At 35.6% G+C, this 20,370-nt stretch overlaps 1 protein-coding gene and 1 non-coding gene across 2 annotated transcripts in view; one reads left to right on the forward strand and one right to left on the reverse strand.

Annotated features, from left to right (window-relative positions):
* Nucleotides 1-20,370, reverse strand: part of CNTLN (centlein) — a 315,816-nt gene that overhangs the window by 180,847 nt on the left and 114,599 nt on the right. The window contains exons 6-7 of the mRNA XM_061132229.1: nucleotides 17,027-17,160; nucleotides 7,452-7,614 (exon numbers count right to left, since the gene is read on the reverse strand). Coding sequence (XP_060988212.1) covers nucleotides 7,452-7,614; nucleotides 17,027-17,160 — 297 coding nt within the window. The remainder of the gene's footprint in view (nucleotides 1-7,451; nucleotides 7,615-17,026; nucleotides 17,161-20,370) is intronic.
* LOC133049034 (U6 spliceosomal RNA) lies at nucleotides 9,143-9,249 on the forward strand. Its single transcript, XR_009691193.1, has one exon. It is a non-coding gene; the product is annotated as a U6 spliceosomal RNA (small nuclear RNA).

Raw genomic sequence — 20,370 nt, forward strand, 5'->3', positions numbered from 1 at the left:
CTGTGCTGTGTTGCTGCTTCCATGATTGAGTTCAGGGTAGAAAAGAAAAAAGCAAAATCTAAAGACAAGAACTAAGTTGACCAGAAAGAACTGAAGCTAGGATGAATGCCCAATAGCATAGAGAGTCACTTATTCAGTTAAAGATTATTTAACCCCTTTCCCTCTTATTTCTATGCCTTACCAATACTAACCAGTTTTTATCTAATCAGCACAACTTTTTGGAGGAAAATAACAGGACATAATATTACTTTAAAACATACAGTTTTCAAATTATACCTCAGTAAAATTCTAATAAGAATCTACAGATTTCAAATATTTAAGAATCTCAGGAACATCAGTTAGGATTGGCAACAGTTTCCATCCCATTGCCCTAGGTGCAGGCATAATGATGGTATGTCATCAGGAAGGAGGACCAATTTACTTGCCAATTGTAAATGTGGCGTACTCTTGTCTTGCGTGTCATGACTTAGGACATTCCTTCACAGATGTAAGGCTCCTAGGCCTATTCCTTCATGGGAAAAAGCTCTATCTTCATGTCTCTTGGCTCTTCTCTCCTTTCTTGCTTCCACAAAATTGAAGACTAACAGCTCTCCTCTTGTGTTTGCTATTTGGCTCTCTCAGCCATTAAATTTACACAGTTGTACTTCCTATTCAGAAGCTGCCCTGGCTTGATCTCATATGACTGGGTGGGTTACTCTAGACACAAAGGCAAGCTCTACATTCTCTGAAAATATCCATCCTTCCAAGCAGCAGGTGAAGAAAGGAAAAAAAAAAAAAAACTTTTAAGAACCTGAAACAGATGATCAAGACCAGCCTTACTCCATGAATTGGGACAAACTCTATTATTTCCTAATTCTTACTCAAAATACACATCTCCTACTTGCCCTTTTCTTGATGGCACTTCACTTGTTTAACAGCAAAAAGATGACTCAGCTCTGGAGTTTGAGTAGACAGCCATTTTTAATTCTAGTATCCAGACCACCAGTAAACGTGGCCAGAAAAGCCTTCAAGGAGGCTATTTTTATTTCTAAAGCGTTTTTGGCAACAAAGCCTCAGGATGACAGAATGTTTGTTTCTCTAGGAGATCCTGCAGAAAGGCAAGGTTTAGGATGTTTTGGTCCCATTGTTAGACACCATCTTACTCTCAAACCATTAATAACAGCAGAGTGAGTCAAAAAACTGTTCTCAAGTGAGTAAATTAGCTAACACAAAAAATGCATTCATCCGCATAGGTTTTGGAGTCCTGATAGGCATCCTTTTTCTCTATTAGCAATCACAGTCACTTTCAGAAGTTTCCAGAGACACACTTTTCTCTATAATACTTTCCTCTAATAGTCCAAAAAGCTGGAATAGATCAGAATCTTTGGGAAGTTTCTGGCCTATAAATATTTAATCATAGATTCCCATATGTACTTTAGAAGTATCAATCATTATAATACATAACAACTTACTACACTTACTGTTCTTCACTTTCTTTTTTATTGAAGAAATTAAAGTGAAAAAACATTAACAGGATCACTAGAGGACATAAAGCAAGTTGCCTCCAGAGATAGCACCCCACACCCCAAGCCCTTTAATTTTCAGGGGCTTAGACTGAACTACTCATCCTCTCATATTTTTATTAATGCTGAGGAACAAGATGATATATTATTTACCTTAAAAATTTTGGAAATGTATAAGCTTTGGGACCCAACGATCAAATTTCAAGAAGAATAGTTTCCACATTATTAAGTATACTATTTGCTATTCTGACTGAGACAGTAAATTTTACAAGTGAAAACTGTATCTGTTTATAGCACAAAATGAGAAGAAAAGAATCTGATTTAACATGCAGTTTAATCTAAAAGTGTATATAACCTAACTCTTTATTTTCCTGGACTGATATTAGCTCATTACTCATGTCATGTAATTATCATTAAATAGAATAAAAACTGATAAAATACATACTTAGTACCTCCAAACATGTTAGATAATCAAGAAGATGAAAATGCTGATACAATTTTCATCTATATTTAAATCACACACACACACACACACACACACACATATATAGATGACATGCAAAGGCAGGAAAACTATTTAAACTTATATAAAGGGTTACAGCATGCTCAAAGGAAGAAAACATACTAGCTTATTTTTATTTCTCTTGACGGGTATGCTCTTCTAGGGAAGCCCCCAAATTATGTGTTAGGTAATTCTGTGTATAAGACTAACAATTTGTTATGGAGACCTCATGAAAAACCTTTTCCCTGGGCTCAAAAATTTTTTTCTTTTCTCTTCTAACTTTTGTCTCCCTTTCTCAATCCATTTATCCTATCACTGAAGGCAATTGTTTTCTCAGATAATAAAATAAATACTATGATATAAATCACCTTAATAAGTGAGAAAAAAGGAAGGGAAATGAGAGGGGGGAAAAGACAGAAAGGAGAATTAAGAGAACAGAGGAAACAGCGAAGCTCCATTAGAAACAGAAATTTAAGAAGACACAACTCTTAAAGAAGTAAACTTAGGAGAAACTGGAGATAAAATATTAATGTAGTATTTTTTTTTAATTCAACTCACCTGAGTCTTACAGCTAGGTCCAATTAATTTATGTGAAAACATATTTACAAATCTCAATTTGTAAGTAAACAATTTCCTTTCATTGTTGTATGAACTACTTGATTACTCAAATTTATTGAAAAAAATCTAGAAAACTACATGTGGAAAAGAAATAAAGACAAGTATTAAGTAAAATGTTCTAGGATCAGAATGAAAGTTTGATGTAAATGAACACTGGAAGTCTGAAAAGTAGCATACTGTTTATTCATGATAAATAAAATAATGTGATCATTCCCAAATTTATAAACCCTTAACTCCATAGCTGAAATATTTTCAGGGTGGGGGGACCAAGTCTAATAAAAAAAAATCTGCAGGTCAAAAAGTTTAAAGCTGCAATGCTGTAGCAAAATAGAGAAAATTAAATTTGTACACTCAGGAGAAACACTAGCTAAAGGGCTCTTTTTACAGAGGATGGTAATAGGCTAGGCTCCCCTTTCATTAAGAAGAATGCAATGGAATTTTTTTGAATAACATTTAACTTAGATATCAAGACAAATTCTCCAACATTAAAAGATATTAATCACTGAAAGAATTTTTAGTAGAATGAATAATGCAAGCTTATAAAATCTATTACAGATGCTTTAAGGACAAAACCACATTATTCTATGTATAACTGAACATTTTATAGGCTTTATAATACAGTTTAACATTGTGAGTTCTGAACTCGAAACTAGCTAGATTTGAGTTCTGCCCCTGGTAGCTGTTTGACTTTAGACAATACTCCAAGACTCAGTTACTAGATCTATTTTTTTAAAAAAGGATACCTCTAGTAATATACCACATAGGGTGGGTGTGGGGCTTAAATAGTGAGGCAAAAACCCTTTTCCCAGTGGCTGATACACTGTAAGCTCAATAAATGTTAACTGTTATTAATATACTGTTGCTGGAGGTGACTTACATTCATACCTCAGCTTAAATAATATATTTGCCTCCATGCTATTCATAAACAAAACATATTTGCATCACATCTCTCATTATTATAGATAATGATTCTTAGAGAGGACAATCATAACCCTGGGGGGAAGGTATATGTGGTTTCAAAAGTATGTCAGATCAAAGTTCAGGTTATGACACATACCCCGCCCCCCGCCCCCCCCCACAAATAGGAGTATAGAAGCTCTACCTCTCCAAATTTAAAAGCACTGACTCACTAGGAAATTTTTGGCTTTGGCCATAGTTCACACAAAGGAGTTATGAGAAATCTGTCTCATTGATGTCTTATCTTCTCAGAATAAACATCACTGATATCACTTCATCAAGGAGAGTCCTTTTGGATCCCTAAACTAATAACCTACCCCAGGTATGTTCCCATTCTTCCTACTACTATTAGAACATGTATCATTACTACACTTCCTATTTAATGTCTGTTATCAAATAGATTTAAGCTATGAGAGGTTAAGAAAAAAGACAGTAAACAGGTCATCTATGCAGATAACTGGGGCAAGAGATTTCAGGCAATGGAACCACATACAAAGACCTTGAAGGTGAAGAATACCTGGTATGTTCAGGCGAAAAAACAAAGTTAAACGTGGTCAAAGTAGAGAGATTAAGAAGAGAAAGTAAAGAGGGGATCACAGAGATTAACACAGAGCCAGATCATGTAGCATCTCACAGGGTGTAGTGAGAACTCGGATTTTACTTTCAATCCGACAGGAAACCAATAGATAGAGTTTAAGAGAGGACTGACTTGATATTTGACTTACCAAGTTTCAGCAAGGACATTCTGGCATTTATGTTGAGAATGAACTCAAAGTGTATAAGGTCAGGAGCAAAGAAACAAAGTAGAAAACTATTACAATCATTCAGGAAATACAAGTTAGTGGTCATGGCAGGAATAGGGGGAAGTAGTAGGATCCCAGACATGCTTTGAAGGCAGAGCAGACAATAGTTTAGTTTTGAACATGTGAAGTTTGAGATGCCTATTAGGCATCGAGTTAAAAGATGATAAACAGGCAATTAGATATACTCTTTCCTAGAGTTCACGGAAGAAATCCAGAGTAGGCAATCAAAACTAGTAGTCATCAGCATAGAGCAGTGTGATTTTGAAAGCCTAGGTGAGTAGATAAAATCACCTTGGTTATGAATTTAAACAGGAGGGAAAAAAGGATCCTAAGATTTTACTTGGAACATTTTAATATTTAAAGGACAGGGTGAATAGGGAGGACTAGAAAGAAACAGAAAAGGAACAGTTAGACACTGAAGGAACAAAACCACACAACAGTGATGTGTTGTCAGGCAGGAGAAAAAAAAAAAGTGTCTCAAAGGACAGAGTTACAAACTGTGACAATGTTGCTGGTAAGTGAGGCAAGATGAAGACTGCCAGAAGCCAACTGAATTTAGCAGTGTGGGAGACACAAATGATTCTGAGAAAAGGAATTCTAGTGAAGTGAAAGTGGCAAAGACTTGATTGGAATAAGGTCAAAAGAGAATGGAAGAAGAGAATTTTGAGACAAGATAACTCTTTCAAGGAATACTGCTGGAAAAGGAGCGAAAGGAAGAGAAGGAAAGGGATATAGTAAAGTCAGCAAAGGTTTTTTGCTGTTGATTAATTGCTCTGTCTTCCATGCAGATCAGAAACATAACAGTATGTGTACGTGTGTGTGTATATACAGTTGTATATATATAGTTATTTTATACAGTTATAAATGATCCAGTAGGGAAAAACTGATGCTGTCAAAGAAATGGGGAACACCTCTTTCTGCAGGGACGTATATAACAACAAAAACTTGAAGACGGAGACCTTAGCAATCAAGTTAAATGCTGGTAAATCCACAGCGCACTTTACACGCACCTACTGGAGCATGGAGAGGAGGAGAGCAGGCGCTATACACACCACGGAAATAGACCCAAAGCATATTATTTGAAAACAAGTTTAACAACAGTAAAAAGGGCAAATTAACATTTAAAATATCAAATGGTTTGATTGGTGATATGTGTATGGGCAACACAGATACACAGTATATAATACATGGAAAAGGTCTGGAATGACTATTCAGATGATTACCCCTGGGGAGGGAAACAAAATGAACTGAGTTGAACGGAAGAGAACTCAAACTGTTGCACTAGCTTTATCAGTACTTCTATATCATTTCAACTTTTATAACAATATATTCATGTAAATTTTATATAATTTAAAAGGTGACATAATTTTAAAAAATTCTGTTCTTCCACAGGAACTCTAGGATACACTCTCAAATATTAAGAGCAGTAAAGTCTGGGGCAAGGGCTTCAGGCAGAAGGACAAAGAACTTTATTTTTTTTTACACACCTTTGTATTTTTGTAAAATTTATCACAAGCATGTATTACTATGGTAATAATCACTTTAAATAAAAATGTTTAAGTATTCAGTTATGTGAAATGATACTGAATCTATAAAAATTCTCAGGTAGGTTATTATTTAAAAAATGACTGCTTTCTGCAAAGGCTGCTAAGGAAAATCAACCAAAAAGTAGAATTAAGGCTGAAACAATCTATCTTAAATTTTAAGTTAAGACTGAACAAGGACTCTTAGAACAAAAGATTGAAAAAGTAAATAGCAAAAGAAATACTGCCTTTTTCTTCCACCTTACCAAGTTCTCTCTTGCTGAGAGGAGAAACACCAAAAGTATTTACACATTAGAGAAAAGGATTATGAACTTTAACAACAAGCAACTCTAAAGATACATTTTAACACAAACTGTGATGAGTTGGCGGCTTTCAATCGAAAATTAAGAGAGAGTAATGTTTGTGTTAAATTCATACACAGTGAAAAAGGGAAAAAATTGAAGTTAACTAATAATGTCTAATTTTTCAAGTCAATTTAGCAAAGGAGTCTGGTTTATAAACCAAAACAAAATGGGCAATCCCACCATATAAAACAAAAGGACAAAATTATTCTATTCAAAGCAAAGAGGATGGGCACTACCTAATGTGTGGTACCATCCACCTCCTGAAGGAAACTTGAAGGGAACACAGAAGTTAGTCAAAAAATCACTGTTTTGAAGCATCATAAGTTTAAGGTTTACTTAATAGTTTCATTTCATATTAATTATTGATACTGAATTTTCACAGTGCATTTTCTGGAAAAAGAGTAAGTTTAAATAGAAAAAAGTTCGCAAGTAACATAGATTATACTGCTTAACCTCTCTAAGCCTTGGCTGCCTCAACTATTGAGAGGAAATAACATCAATCTCAGAGCGTTGCTCTATGTAGAAACTAAGTCATTTCTATAAACATGTATACTAAACAAAACTTCAATAAAAGCATTTTTAATTACTAGCTATAATTATTGCTGCTGAACCAGTCAGCATACCTGTTCAGCTGGGTAAGACTTCTTGAGGGGCTCCTTAAACAACTATAAAGTAAAATGACTACTTAAAGGAAACACACAAAATAAAGAGAGGAAAATCCTTGGCAAATATTGATCCTGAAGACCTCATCAGCATACCCATTTGTGTTTGTGCAGATTTGCCAATAAAATAACGCACAAATTCTGTAATGAAAGATTGCTTTAGGTCATAAACTAGAATCGTACTTGATGAATTAATTCCATTCCCCAAATCCTTCCTGGTCTACAGGCTGCAGTCCTAGTATGTTTCATAGTAGAATATCAAAACTCCAACTTATAAAAACAATATTCTACAGAATAAATTTGCATATATATTTTAAATGCTTCAGCTTTAACAGCCATAAAGAAAACTCACATCCTTTTAAATATTACCAAATTGAACCATATTTCATTTTTAATTTTGAAGAAGCAAATAAAAGGGAGTAATAAAGAAATATTGAAATGTGCAAAAATTTGAATTCTATATATTTTTATAAGTTCATGCACATAAATTTACATTTTTATGACAGAATAAAAGCATACTTTTTGATACGATATACTTTCGGCTGTGTGAACATCCTCCTGGTTCCTCAGGACTTTCTGTGTGTCCATGTTCAGAACCTGAAGCTGCTGGATCAGCTCGGCTTGCTGTGCTGTATGTGCACTGTTCTGTTTGTAAAGATTCTGTAGCTCCTGCAACTCCTTCCTGTGCAAAGCAAGCAATAGAGAGAAGCATGAATAAAAGTCGTCTCAGCTAAATAACTGTGTTCATCTAAAGTTACAGATCAGCCTCCAATTTTACTGCAGGCAAGCATGTTACTAAGAGAAGTAACATATAAAGTATTTACTATTTATCACATATACCTAGAAAGTATTGATAGAGGCACTATGACTTTCAAAGCCAAATACTTATCAATTTTCTTTCATAGCTTGATCATAATAAAGTCCTCAATATACAGACATAGTACCACCTTCTTACTGAAATTAAGTTACACTTCAGCTCTAAGAATTAATACACACTGATGCCAAAAATCTGATAGGGTAGCTCAACATTCATTTTATATTATACAGAATCTTAAATGTATTAAGAACAATCCCAAAGGTAAATTCAGTTTTCAAACAAAAATTTCTTAAAGCACAACTAGTTTGCAACTTCAGGGGCCTAAGCTGGGATTCCTGTGACTCCTCTAAATGAGCCTGAATTAAATGATGAGACAAAAACGTCAGAAGGAAGGGGAGCAATACAAGGTGTAATCAGTTCTTCCACCCCACCCAGGGTGAACTTGGTAAGTAGAAGGACAAATGAACTGGAGGGATAGTATTCATGGCATAAGGGTCCAAGAAAACCATACCTCTGGATACAGGGTTCCAGATTTCTGTGGTGGTGAATCCACCACATATAAAACTGGAACATGTTTTGTAAAATAAACTTGAAAAGAAAAATATTTATAGAGATATTTCATATAAAAATATAAATATAAATATTATATAAATATATATCACAGTGCATATTTTGGAGGCAATTTTTTCCCCCAATTATTTTTATTAGTTGGAGGCTAATTAGTTTACAATATTGTAGTGGTTTTTGCCATACATTGACATGAAGCAGCCATGGATTTACATGTGTTCCCCATCCTGAACCCCCCTCCCACCTCCCTCCCCATCCCATCCCTCTCTCTGGATCATCCCAGTGCACCAGTCCCGAGCATTTGTCTCATGCATCCAACCTGGACTGGCGATCTGTTTCACACTTGATAATATATGTTTCGATGCTGTTCTCTCAGATCATTCCACCCTTGCTTTCTCCCATAGAGTCCAAAAGTCTGTTCTGTACATCTGTGTCTCTTTTTCTGTCTTGCATATAGGGTTATCATTACCATCTTTCTAAATTCCACATATATGCGTTAGTATACTGTATTGTTGTTTTTCTTTCTGGCTTACTTCACTCTGTATAATGGGCTCCAGTTTCATCCACCTCATTAGAACTGATTCAAATGAATTCTTTTTAATGGCTGAGTAATATTCCATTGTGTATATGTACCACAGCTTTCTTATCCATTTGTCTGCTGATGGGCACCTAGGTTGCTTCCAAGTCCTGGCTATTATAAACAGTGCTGCAATGAACATTGGGGTACACGTGTGGAGACTATTTTTAATGGAAACTTTTCTTTACTTATAATCCCAAACTGGTGATTCATTCATGTAGACAAATCTTAAAAGAAAGAAGAAACATAGTGCTCGCTTCGGCAGCACATATACTAAAATTGGAACGATACAGAGAAGATTAGCATGGCCCCTGCGCAAGGATGACACGCAAATTCGTGAAGCGTTCCATATTTTAAAAAAAAAAAAAAAGAAGAAAGAAGAAACATAAAAGACATGCAGACACTTGTTCAATATGGATGACTATTAATATGGGAGAAATGAGCTGTGGTTTTTTTTCTTAATCGATTTTATTTATTTATTTTGCTGCACTATGGGGCTTGTAGAATTTAGTTCCCTGACCAGGGAATGAACTCGGGCCACAGCTAAAAAGGGCAAGTCCTAACCACGGGACTGCCAAAGAATTCCAGAGCTCTGCTTTTTTTAGAGGTTTAGAATATTAATGCTCTCCAGATACAACAGCAACCCATAAACGCACACATGTAGATAAACCATCTGCTTTAGTTCCTTTTGATATTAACAGAACAACACAGACTGGGTAGTTTGCAAATATCAGAAAGTTATTTCTCATAATTGGGCAGGCTGGAAGTCAGACATCAGACTGCCACTACAGTCAACTGAGGGCTCTCTTCTAGGTCGTAGACTTGTTACATCCTCACATCTAGTGGTGGAAGGCAAAGAAGGCTCTGGGAGGTCTTTTTCAAAAGAGCACTATCCTTTTGTGAGGGTTCCACACTCATTACCAAAGCACCTCCCTGAAGACCCGCCTCCTAATGCCATCATATTAGGCATTAGAACTTCAACATACAAATACTGGGTGGACATAAACATTCAGACTATAGCACTTTTCTGTACTATTCAAAAAACTGAGATCTGCAGAAAATAGTAATCCAAAAATGGTGAAAGGGAAAGAAGAGAATCAATAATGGCACAATACCTTGAGAAAATATAAAACAAGAGAGGAAGGGAAAAGACCCTTAGCTTATTCTTCTCTCACTAACTCTGCCATGGAATTGAATCCCTCAAGTAAGGAGCGAGTACTTAATCTTCACAGTCTCTGTATTCTAGGATACATGGGATAAGATAGTTGTTGAATGGATGAAATGAAAATGATAACACAAAGAAGGATTGCTAAGAAAGAATGATATCAAATAGCAGTAAAATACATAAGGAGAACAAAATATACATAGGAGAGAAGTTATTTGGAAACCTAAAACTATAGAAAATAAAACTAATTGGTAGGTTCAAACTTGAGAAGTTCCTCCAGACACAGACTAAAGAAAATAAAGAAAGAAGTGGTTTGAGCTGAAAGCATGCTGAGAACTAACGACACTTCTTCCCATCTCAGGAAGAATGTTGATTAAAAATATTGTGTTGCTGATTTACAGTTATGCTAAGGGACTGAAGGAGCCACAGGATAAATTATGAAAAAATGTTCCTGTAGACATCAGATTTGATAGCAAAGACTGACAAAGGGTTTCAGACAGCGCCAATAGAGTATTTTGCAGTTTAAAAAAACCTCACTGTTACGCAAATTAAAATTTGCTTCTTCACAATACATGTGCCTGTCTCCTATCCTAGGCCTTCCCAGGTGGTGCCAGTGGTAAAGAATCTGCCTGCCAATGGAGGAGATGCAAGACACACAGGTTTGATTTGAGAGTTGGTAAGATCCCCTGGAGAAGGAAATGGCAACCCACTCCAGTATTCTAGCCTGGAAAATTCCATGGACAGAGGAGCCTGGCAGGCTACAGTCCATGGAACTGCAAAGAGGCAGACATGACTGAGTGCACACATGCAGAATCTCTCCTCTCCTAAAACCCAAACAGGAACTGGTAGGCATCACTAGTAATAGGCCACTCTTAACGGCAGAGGGCAGAAAACAACGATAATTCAAGCAATGACTCTCTAAGACACTTGCCAGGATATGACATGTGTCATTTTCACTCATTCCACAGGCCAAAATCAGTCACACAGCTAAATCTGATGTTAATGGGGGAGAAAGCATGCTCGAGCAACAGAGAAGGTTTTGGTAAAAATGGACCTTTAAGTTGAATCAACACTGAGTCAGGAATAAACACAGAGGAGTAGCAAAGTTTACTGATGTGCACTGAAGCAGTATAAAAACCTAAACCTAAGTATCTGTAGGCACGGAGATGAATGTTATACATCTTGAGACACAAAATTAGGAGTTAAAATGGCTGAATGTATGTATTACGTATACATAGCATGATGTCAAAACCAACTAAAAATGAAATGTAGTTTTTTTTTTTTTAATTACATCGCCTTCCAAAGTTTTCTCATGCCATTTCTTTCTTAACTTTAGAAAGTTGGCTAGTGGTTCTTATATAGAAGAAAAAATTACCTGAGATTTAATAATTCCCTCCATTTAACCTCAGTGTCTTATTTACCCATTCCATTATATTATAAAAAACTAAAGTTATTACTTACAAATAAAAATGCTCAATTATAGTCCCTTTTACCTAAATACCTGTTTGCCTACTCTTCAATCTATAAATATGTATTGAAAAAAACACAGAATTATTCTAATAAAATTTTACTGGCTATTATTTCTCCAAGATTGCATTTCAGCATGATCTTCCCCCTATTTTCTTTGTACTTTTCTGTATTAACATGTACCATTGTATTAAAACAATTATGTACTTTGTTATCATATAAATATAAACAAAAAAGAGTAGCAGTAATAGCATTAATTTCAGAGAAATTAGAACTCAAGGAAAAAATAATCATACAGAAAAAAAGAATAAAGTATAATTCACAGTAAAAACAAAATAACTTTGTTGGACACTTTACCCACCAAATCACAGCACATAAAAGAAAACAGCACAACAAAAACTATAAAAGCAATAAAAGGAAAATCAGTTGTAAACTAAATGGGAAAGATTCCATTTAAAATAATAATAAAAACCATGTAATAACTATGAGTAAATTTAAGAAGAAATGTCAAAACTGACACGAGGAACAAAACATCTGATAAGGACACAAAGGTATTGAAACAAATGGTATGGCATTGCATATTCTGGACAGAAAAACTGAGATTATAAAGATTCATCCTTCAGTTTGCTTTTCAATTTGATGCCCTAATAAAATAGCAAACACAAAATGAGCTGGTTTAACCTAAAGTTTACATGGAAAAATAAATAAGCAATAAATGCCCAGGAACCCTGTGAAAGAGCAGAAATGGAGAATGCATCACGTACTCTCATCCAATTTTCATCATCTCTACCATATTACTTACTCTGTAGTACTCTTAGCCTACGCTCTAGCCTAAGAAGCCAGTCTCTACAGATGACATTACATTGGCTCCCAGGCTTCTGTGTTTTAATTTGAGTAGCTGAAAGTGCTGGCCAAAGATTAGAGAGTAAAGGAAAAAGAGGTCACGGTATTTCTTTTCCTAGCTCCCTCTCCACTAACCCACTGTTGGCAGTATCTCTGTTCCTCTAAGAATACTTCTATGAGACAGCCTCCCTCCCAGGGCTAGACATGTCACAGAGATCTAGTAAAATCTTCTCGCACAATGGGAGAAGGAAAAGGTGGGACAATTTGAGAGAACAGTACTGAAACGTGTACATTATCATATGTAAAAAAGATAGCCAATGGGAGTTTGATGTATGATGCAGGGAACCCAAAGCTGGTACTCTGACAACTTGGAGGGATAAGGTGGGAAGGGAAGTGGGAGGGGGGCTCAGGAGAGAAGGTACACATGTATTCCTACAGCCAATTCATGTTCATGTATGGCAAAAGGCATCACAATATTGTAATTACCCTCCAATTAAATTAGGAAAAAAAAGCTTCTCTTCTTGGCCCTTCTGGCCTAGCTGTAGTAATAGTTTATGATAAGAACTCTGACAATAGGGAATGCACTCAGAAAGGCAACCTAAAACAGTATAATGTCTGTGTAACTTATACATGCAAAATTATGAGAAATAAAAGCCATTAATAAACTAATGGGGAAAAGTATTAATAAGGTTTTCTTATACTATTTGAAGATCTGAACTACAGAACAGAGATTAGACTGTCTCTGAGATTTCCCAGATAAGCATATAAGATAAATGGTGTATACTTCAAAACAGAAAATTTCAACTAAATACATGAATCACTGTAAACTTTAAACAAAATAAAAAGAACAGTGGTGAAAACTACTGAGAAACGTACAAACTAAGAGCATCAAGCAAAGACTAAAAACTGTTTTATTGGGAAGAAGATAGGAATAAATAATAATTTTCAGACTTCTTCTAAAATTAATATTCTATTACTATTTAGATTTACCTTTTTGACTTCATCAATAATTGACTTAAAAAAATTATACCATGAATGGATAAATTCAATCAGTCTGTCATCTGTTAAGATATACTTTTCTATATCCCTATAGTAAGATCTTTAAAATGAGAAACTATGGATTTTTTATCATACAGATACATGTGTATATATAAATGTATATATAATATATATTAATCTATTAACCAAGCAAAACTCTTGCCAGATATATACATACATACATACATATATATATATATATATATATATATATATAAACAATACACTAAATATATACAAGTAAATACTAAGTCTATATATGTAAATATCTGTGTATACCATAATTATCAGTCCAGTTCAGTTCAGTTCAGTCGCTCAGTCGTGTCTGACTCTTTGAGAACCCATGAACCACAGCACGCCAGACCTCCCTGTCCATCACAAACTCCCGGAGTCCACCCAAACCCATGTTCATTGAGTTGGTGATACCATCCAACCATCTCATCCTCTGTCGTCCCCTTCTCCTCCTGCCCTCAATCTTTCCCAGCATCAGGGTCTTTTCAAATGAGTCAGCTATTCGCATCAGGTGGCCAAAGTATTGGAGTTTCAGCTTCAGCATCAGTCCTTCCAATGAACACCCAGGACTGATCTCCTTTAGGATGGACTGGTTGGAACTCCTTGCAGTCCAAGGGACTCTAAAGAGTCTTCTCCAACACCTCAGTTCAAAAGCACCAATTCTTCAGCACTCAGCTTTCTTTATAGTCCAACTCTAACATCCATATGTGACTACTGGAAAAACCATAGCCTTTTTTTTCCTTTTTGTTTTTATTTCCATTACTCTGGGAGGTGGGTTATAGAGGATCCTGCTGTGATTTATGTCACAGAGTGTTCTGCCTATGATTTCCTCTAGGAGCTTTATAGTTTCTGGTCTTACATTTAGATCTTTAATCCATTTTGAGTTTATTTTTGTGTATGGTGTTAAAAAGTGTTCTAGTTTCATTCTTTTACAAGTGGTTGACCAGTTTTCCCAGCACTACAGAGATTGTCTTTTCTCCATTGTATATTCTTGCCTCCTCTGTCAAAGATAAGGTGTTAATAGGTGTGTGGATTTATCTCTGGGCTTTCTATTTTGTTCCATTGATTTATATTACTGTCTTTGTGCCAGTATCATACTGTGTTGAAGACTGTAGCTTTGTAGTATAGCCTGAAGTCAGGCAGGTTGATTCCTCCAGTTCCATTCTTCTTTCTCAAGATTTCTTTAGCTATTCAAGGCTTTTTGTATTTCCATTCAAATTGTGAAATTATTTGTTCTAGTTCTGTGAAAGATACTGTTCGTAGCTTTATATGGATTGCATTGAATCTACAGATTGCTGTGGGTAGTATACTCATTTATACTATATTGATTCTTCCAATCCATGAACACGGTATATTTCTACATCTGTTTGTGTCCTCTTTGATTTCTTTCATCAGTGGTTCATAGTTTTCCATATATAGGTCTTTTGTTTCTTTAGGTAGATTTATTCCTAAGTATTTTATTCTTTTCATTGCAATGGTGAATGGAATTGTTCCCTTAATTTCTCTGTTTTCTCATTGTTAGTGTATAGGAATGCAAGGGATTTCTGTGTGTTAATTTTATATCCTGCAACTTTACTATATTCATTGATTAGCTCTAGTAAATTTCTGGTGGAGTCTTTAGTGTTTTCTATGTAGAGGATCATGTCATCTGCAAACAGTGAGAGTTTTAATTCTTCTTTTCCAATCTGGATTCCTTTATTTTCTTATTCTGCTCTGACTGCTGTGACCAAAACTTCCAAAACTATGTTGAATAGTGGTGGTGAGATGGGGCATGCTTTTCTTGTTCCTGACTTTAGGGGAAATGCTTTCACTTTTTCACCATTAAGGATAATGTTTGCTGTGGGTTTGTCATATATAGCTTTTATTATGTTGAGGTATGTTCCTTCTATTCCTGCTTTCTGGAGGGTTTTTATAATAAATGGATGTTGAATTTTGTCAAAGTCTTTCTCAGCATCTATTGAGATAATCATTTGGTTCTTATCTTTCAATTTGTTAATGTGGTATATCAGATGATTGATTTGTGGATATTAAAAAATCCTTGCATTCCTGGGATAAAGCCCACTTGGTCATGAGGTATGATCTTTTTAATATGTTGTTGTATTCTGTTTGCTGGAATTTTGTTAAGGATTTTTGCATCTATGTTCATCAGCGATATTGGCCTATAGCTTTCTTTTTTTGTGGCATCTTTGTCTGATTTTGGTATTAGGGTGATGGTAGCCTCATAGAATGAGTGTGGAAGTTTACCTTCCTCTGCAGTTTTCTGGAAGAGTTTGAGTAAGATAGGCGTTAGCTCTTCCCTAAATTTTTGGTGGAATTCAGCTGTGAAGCTATCTGGTCCTGGGTTTTTGTTTACTGCAAGATTTCTGATTACAGTTTCGATTTCTGTGCTTGTGATGGGTCTGGTTCAGTTTTGGAAAGTTATACCTTTCTAAGAATTTGTCCATTTATATATGTCATATATAAACATAATACATATATTATGCATATAAATATATGACATATTTTACAGGTAGCACCAGAAACTAAAATTGTGCTTATACAAGTATGTGATAAACATTGTGATTTAAATAGCTTAAAATTTAAAATGTACACGTGTATGTACATGTGTATACATGTATGACATTTATGTATATGTATATATACTTTTATGATTTGTTCTAACACTATTTTCTGATAAAGGTTATTATAAAATAAATTAATAGGTAGTTTTAAATCTTTCGGAACACTTAAAAACACAAGTTTTTCAAATACTTCCACTTTATAAGCAGTACTATAAAGTTCAATGTTTTGATATAGAAAAATTATTTCACAAACTAAAACTATTCAGCACATGGGCTTCTCTGGTGGTTCAGACGGTAAAGAATTTGCCTGCAGTGTGGGAGACCTAGGTTTGATCCCTTGGTGGGGAAGGTCTTCTGGAGGAGGGCATGGCAACCCGCTCCAGTATTCTTGTCTGGAGAATCCCCATGGACAGGGGAGCCTGGCCGGCTACAGTCTGTAGGGTTGCAAAGAGTTGGACACAACTGAGCAACTAAGCAGAGCACAAAATAAAAAGTTAAAACTGGATTACTCATTTATTACTCACTGTAATAATAATGAATATTATATAATGCAAAGGTAAAAATTTTATAAGGAAACTATGAATGAATGAATGCATCTGAAACAGGGATACTCTTTGTGCATGCTTTTTCCAACCCTGTGGAACCTCCAACTGTCCCACTTAATTCCAGATAGTTCCAATACACAAACATAGGTCTCATAGAAGACAAACACTGTTGTCATTCTGGAGTGTTTTTGAAAGTGAAAGTGAAGTCGCTCAGTCATGTCCAACTCTTTGCGACCCCACGGACACCACGCTCCTCCGTCCATGGGATTTTCTAGGCAAGAGTACTGGAGTGGGTTGCCATTTTCTTCTCCAGGGAATCTTCCCAACCCAGGGATTGAACCCAGGTTTCCCTCATTGTAGACAGACGCTTTACCGTGTGAGCCACCAGGGAAGACTGGAGTGTTAACAATAAATATAAAAATAAAGATAAAAATGCTGGCATTCTACATAACTAAGGACATCTCTACAACGTTAAATTAAATTAAGGAGTCAGAGTACTTGCCTGACCAGGGTAATATCCATATCCTTCTGCATAAGTTCTGTCTGTTTATTATTCAGCTGTAATGATAGTGCATTATATTTACTCTGTGATACTTCAATTTCTTTTCTTGCTTCAATTAAATTGTCTTCAAAGGCCTAAAATTAGAGCATTCATATCACAATCAAATATAATAAATATCAAATAAATAAATAAAACTCTGTCATATTTAACTAAAAAAATCCACAAAATAACAGTGAAAAATTAATAGTGTTTTCAATTTTACTTTATTTTTTCATTTAATTAAAAGAATGTTAGTACAATCAAAGAAACTTTACACCCATCACAGGTCATTTTTTTCAGAAACTGTAAAAGTATTATGGTCTCCTGGTGTGAAAGTTAAGAATCTGAAGCAAATAAAATTGAAAATCTATGTAAAAATTTACTTATTAAAATTGCAATAAAGGAAGGACTGTATAATAAAAAAAGTTGTTAATTACATAAACAAAAAAAGAACTCATTTACTTAAATATTACTCAATACAAATAGCAGATATTTTATTATTGTCTTAATTTTAAATGCAGATACATAAACACACTCAGAGAAGAAAAAAATGGTACAGAAAAAAAATAATAAGTTTATGATGTTTTAGATTCAGATCATGCTGAGTTCACTTGATTGTGGTGAAAGTTCACCTAAAGTTCTTCAAACCTGGCCTTTTCCTCCTGATAATTCTGTAAACTGTTTATTCACTTTGAAACAATTTTAAAATTGATGTTAATTTTTTTCAAAAATATAAAATCTAAATTATTTTCATAAAGTATTAAATATTTTATTTAAAACTAGAAAGTGAAAAACTGAAAGTCGCTCAGTCATGTCTGATTCTTTGCAAACCCATGGACTATACAGGCAGATTCTTTGCAGGCAGATTCTTTACCAGCTGAGCCACAAGGGAGGCCCAAGAATACTGGAATGAGTGGCCTATTCCTTCTCCAGTGGATCTTTTGGACCCAGGAATTGAACTGGGGTCTCCTGTGTTGCAGGTGGATTCTTTACCAGCTGAGCTGTCAAAAATACACCATACATTCATTATTTCCAATCCAAAACTGAGCAACAAGTTTTAGGTCAAGCACTAAAAATCTATTATAGTCTAGAAATGCTCCCATACCTCATATATTCACTGTGTAGTAACTAGAATGAACTTTTGAAGAAAAAAAATACTGCTTTTTAGCCAAGATAACACTGCGAGTACATGCATATTTCATTTTATCCTTTAATTGCACTTCACTGACACTGCATTTTTTACAAATTGAAGGACTGTGGGAATTTTGCGTCAAATCTATCAATGCAATTTTCCCAACATTTGCTCACTTCATGGCTCTGCACAGTTTGGTAATTCAACTCTTTCATTATTATCATATTTGGTATGGTGATCTGTGATGAATGATATTTGATGTTACTACAACTAACTGCTTCCCTCATGGCTCAGATAGTAAAGAATCCACCTGTGGATTGCGAGAGACCTGGGTTCAGTCCCTGGGTTGAGAAGATCCCCGGAGGAGGGATGGCAACCCACTCCATTATTCTTGCCTGGGGAATCCCATGGACAGAGGAGTCTGGTGGGCTACAGTCCATGGAATCGCAAAGAGTCAGTCATGACTGAGAAACTAAGCACAGCACTGCTGCTGGTGCTGCTGCTAAGTCGCTTCAGTCGTGTCCGACTCTGTGCGGGTCGACCCCACAGATGGCAGCCACCAGGCTCCCCTGTCCGGGATTCTCCAGACAAGGACACTGGAGTGGGTTGCCATTTCCTTCTCCAATGCATGGAAAGGGAAAAGTGAAAGTGAAGTCGCTCAGTCGTGTCCAACTCTTAGCAACCCTGTGGACTGCAGCCTACCAGGCTCCTCCGGCCATGGGATTCTCCAGGCAAGAGTACTGGAGTGGGTTGCCAGTGCCTTCTCCGAGGACAGCACTACAACTTACTAAAGGCTCAGATGATGGTTAGACTTTTTTTTAGCAATAAAGTGTTTTAAAATAAGGTTTGTAAATTGTTGCTTTAGACATAATGCTTGCACACTTAACAGAATACAGTATAGCATAAATATAACATTTATATGCATTGGGAAACCAAAAAATTTGTGTAACTTACTTCACTGCAATATTCACTTTATTGTGGCAGCCTGGACCCAAACCCAAAACATCTCTGAGGTATACCTGTACTTCTTAAATTCCCATTTATTAGAAAAGAGTAATGATATATACACATCAGTAGCTTTGTGGATGGATGGAAGAAAGAGATAGAAAGAGAGACAGAAGGAAAGACGGTAGGAAAGGGAGGCAAGAGAAGGGATGAAGTGGCTAATCCTTTTTATCCAGTTCACACACCCCCACACAACTTTCTCCAGTAAAGCACTACTCTGTTCTCTGAATTTATGTATTTGTTTCTGTTTATCTATTTTGTTTTTGTCTTTTTATATTCCACAAATCAGTGAAATCATACGGTGTTTTTCTTTCTCTATCAGACTACCTTACTTACATAACACCCTCAAGGTTCATCCATATTGTCATGGATGGCAAGATTTCATCTTTTTGACAGCTGAGTAGTATTCTACTGAGTGTGTGTGTACATATGCACATATGTATACCACATCTTCTTTATCCATTCATTGGCTGATAGGGACTCAGGTTGTTTCCATATGTTAAGCTATTGTAAACAGTGCCACATGAACATAGTGGTACATATATCTTTTTTAATTAGTGCTTTTGTGTTCTTTAAACAAATACCCAGAAGTAGGATAGCTGAATCATACGGCAGTTCTATTCTTAACTTTTTGAATTCTCCATACTGTTTTCCACAGTGGCTGCCAATTTACATTCCCATCAAGAACATATGAGACTTCCCTTTCCTCAACATCCTTAACAATACATATTATTTCTTGTATTTTGGAAAAGAGCTATGCTAAAAGGAGTGAGCTGATACCTCAGTGTAGTTTTGACTTGCATTTCTGTAATAATTAGTGATGATCAACTTTTCATACGCCTGTTGTCCATCTATACGTCTTCCTTCAGAAAATGTTTATTCGGGTCCTTTGTTCATTTTTAACTGGGTTGTTTATTTCTTGTTGAGTTGTATGAGTTCTTTATATATTTTAGATTTTACCCTTTATCAAATATATCATTTGCAGATATCTTTTACATGCAGTAGATTGTCTTTCATTTGTAGATAGTATCCTTTCCTATGCAAAAGCTTTTTAGGATGATGTAGTTCAGTTCATTCACTCAGTCGTGTCCGACTCTTTGTGACCCCACGAACCATAGCAGGCCAGGCCTCCCTGTCCATCACAAACTCCCGGAGTTTACCCAAACTC

Source organism: Dama dama, chromosome 29 (assembly GCF_033118175.1).
Source record: "Dama dama isolate Ldn47 chromosome 29, ASM3311817v1, whole genome shotgun sequence".
Taxonomy (NCBI): Eukaryota; Metazoa; Chordata; class Mammalia; order Artiodactyla; family Cervidae; genus Dama; species Dama dama.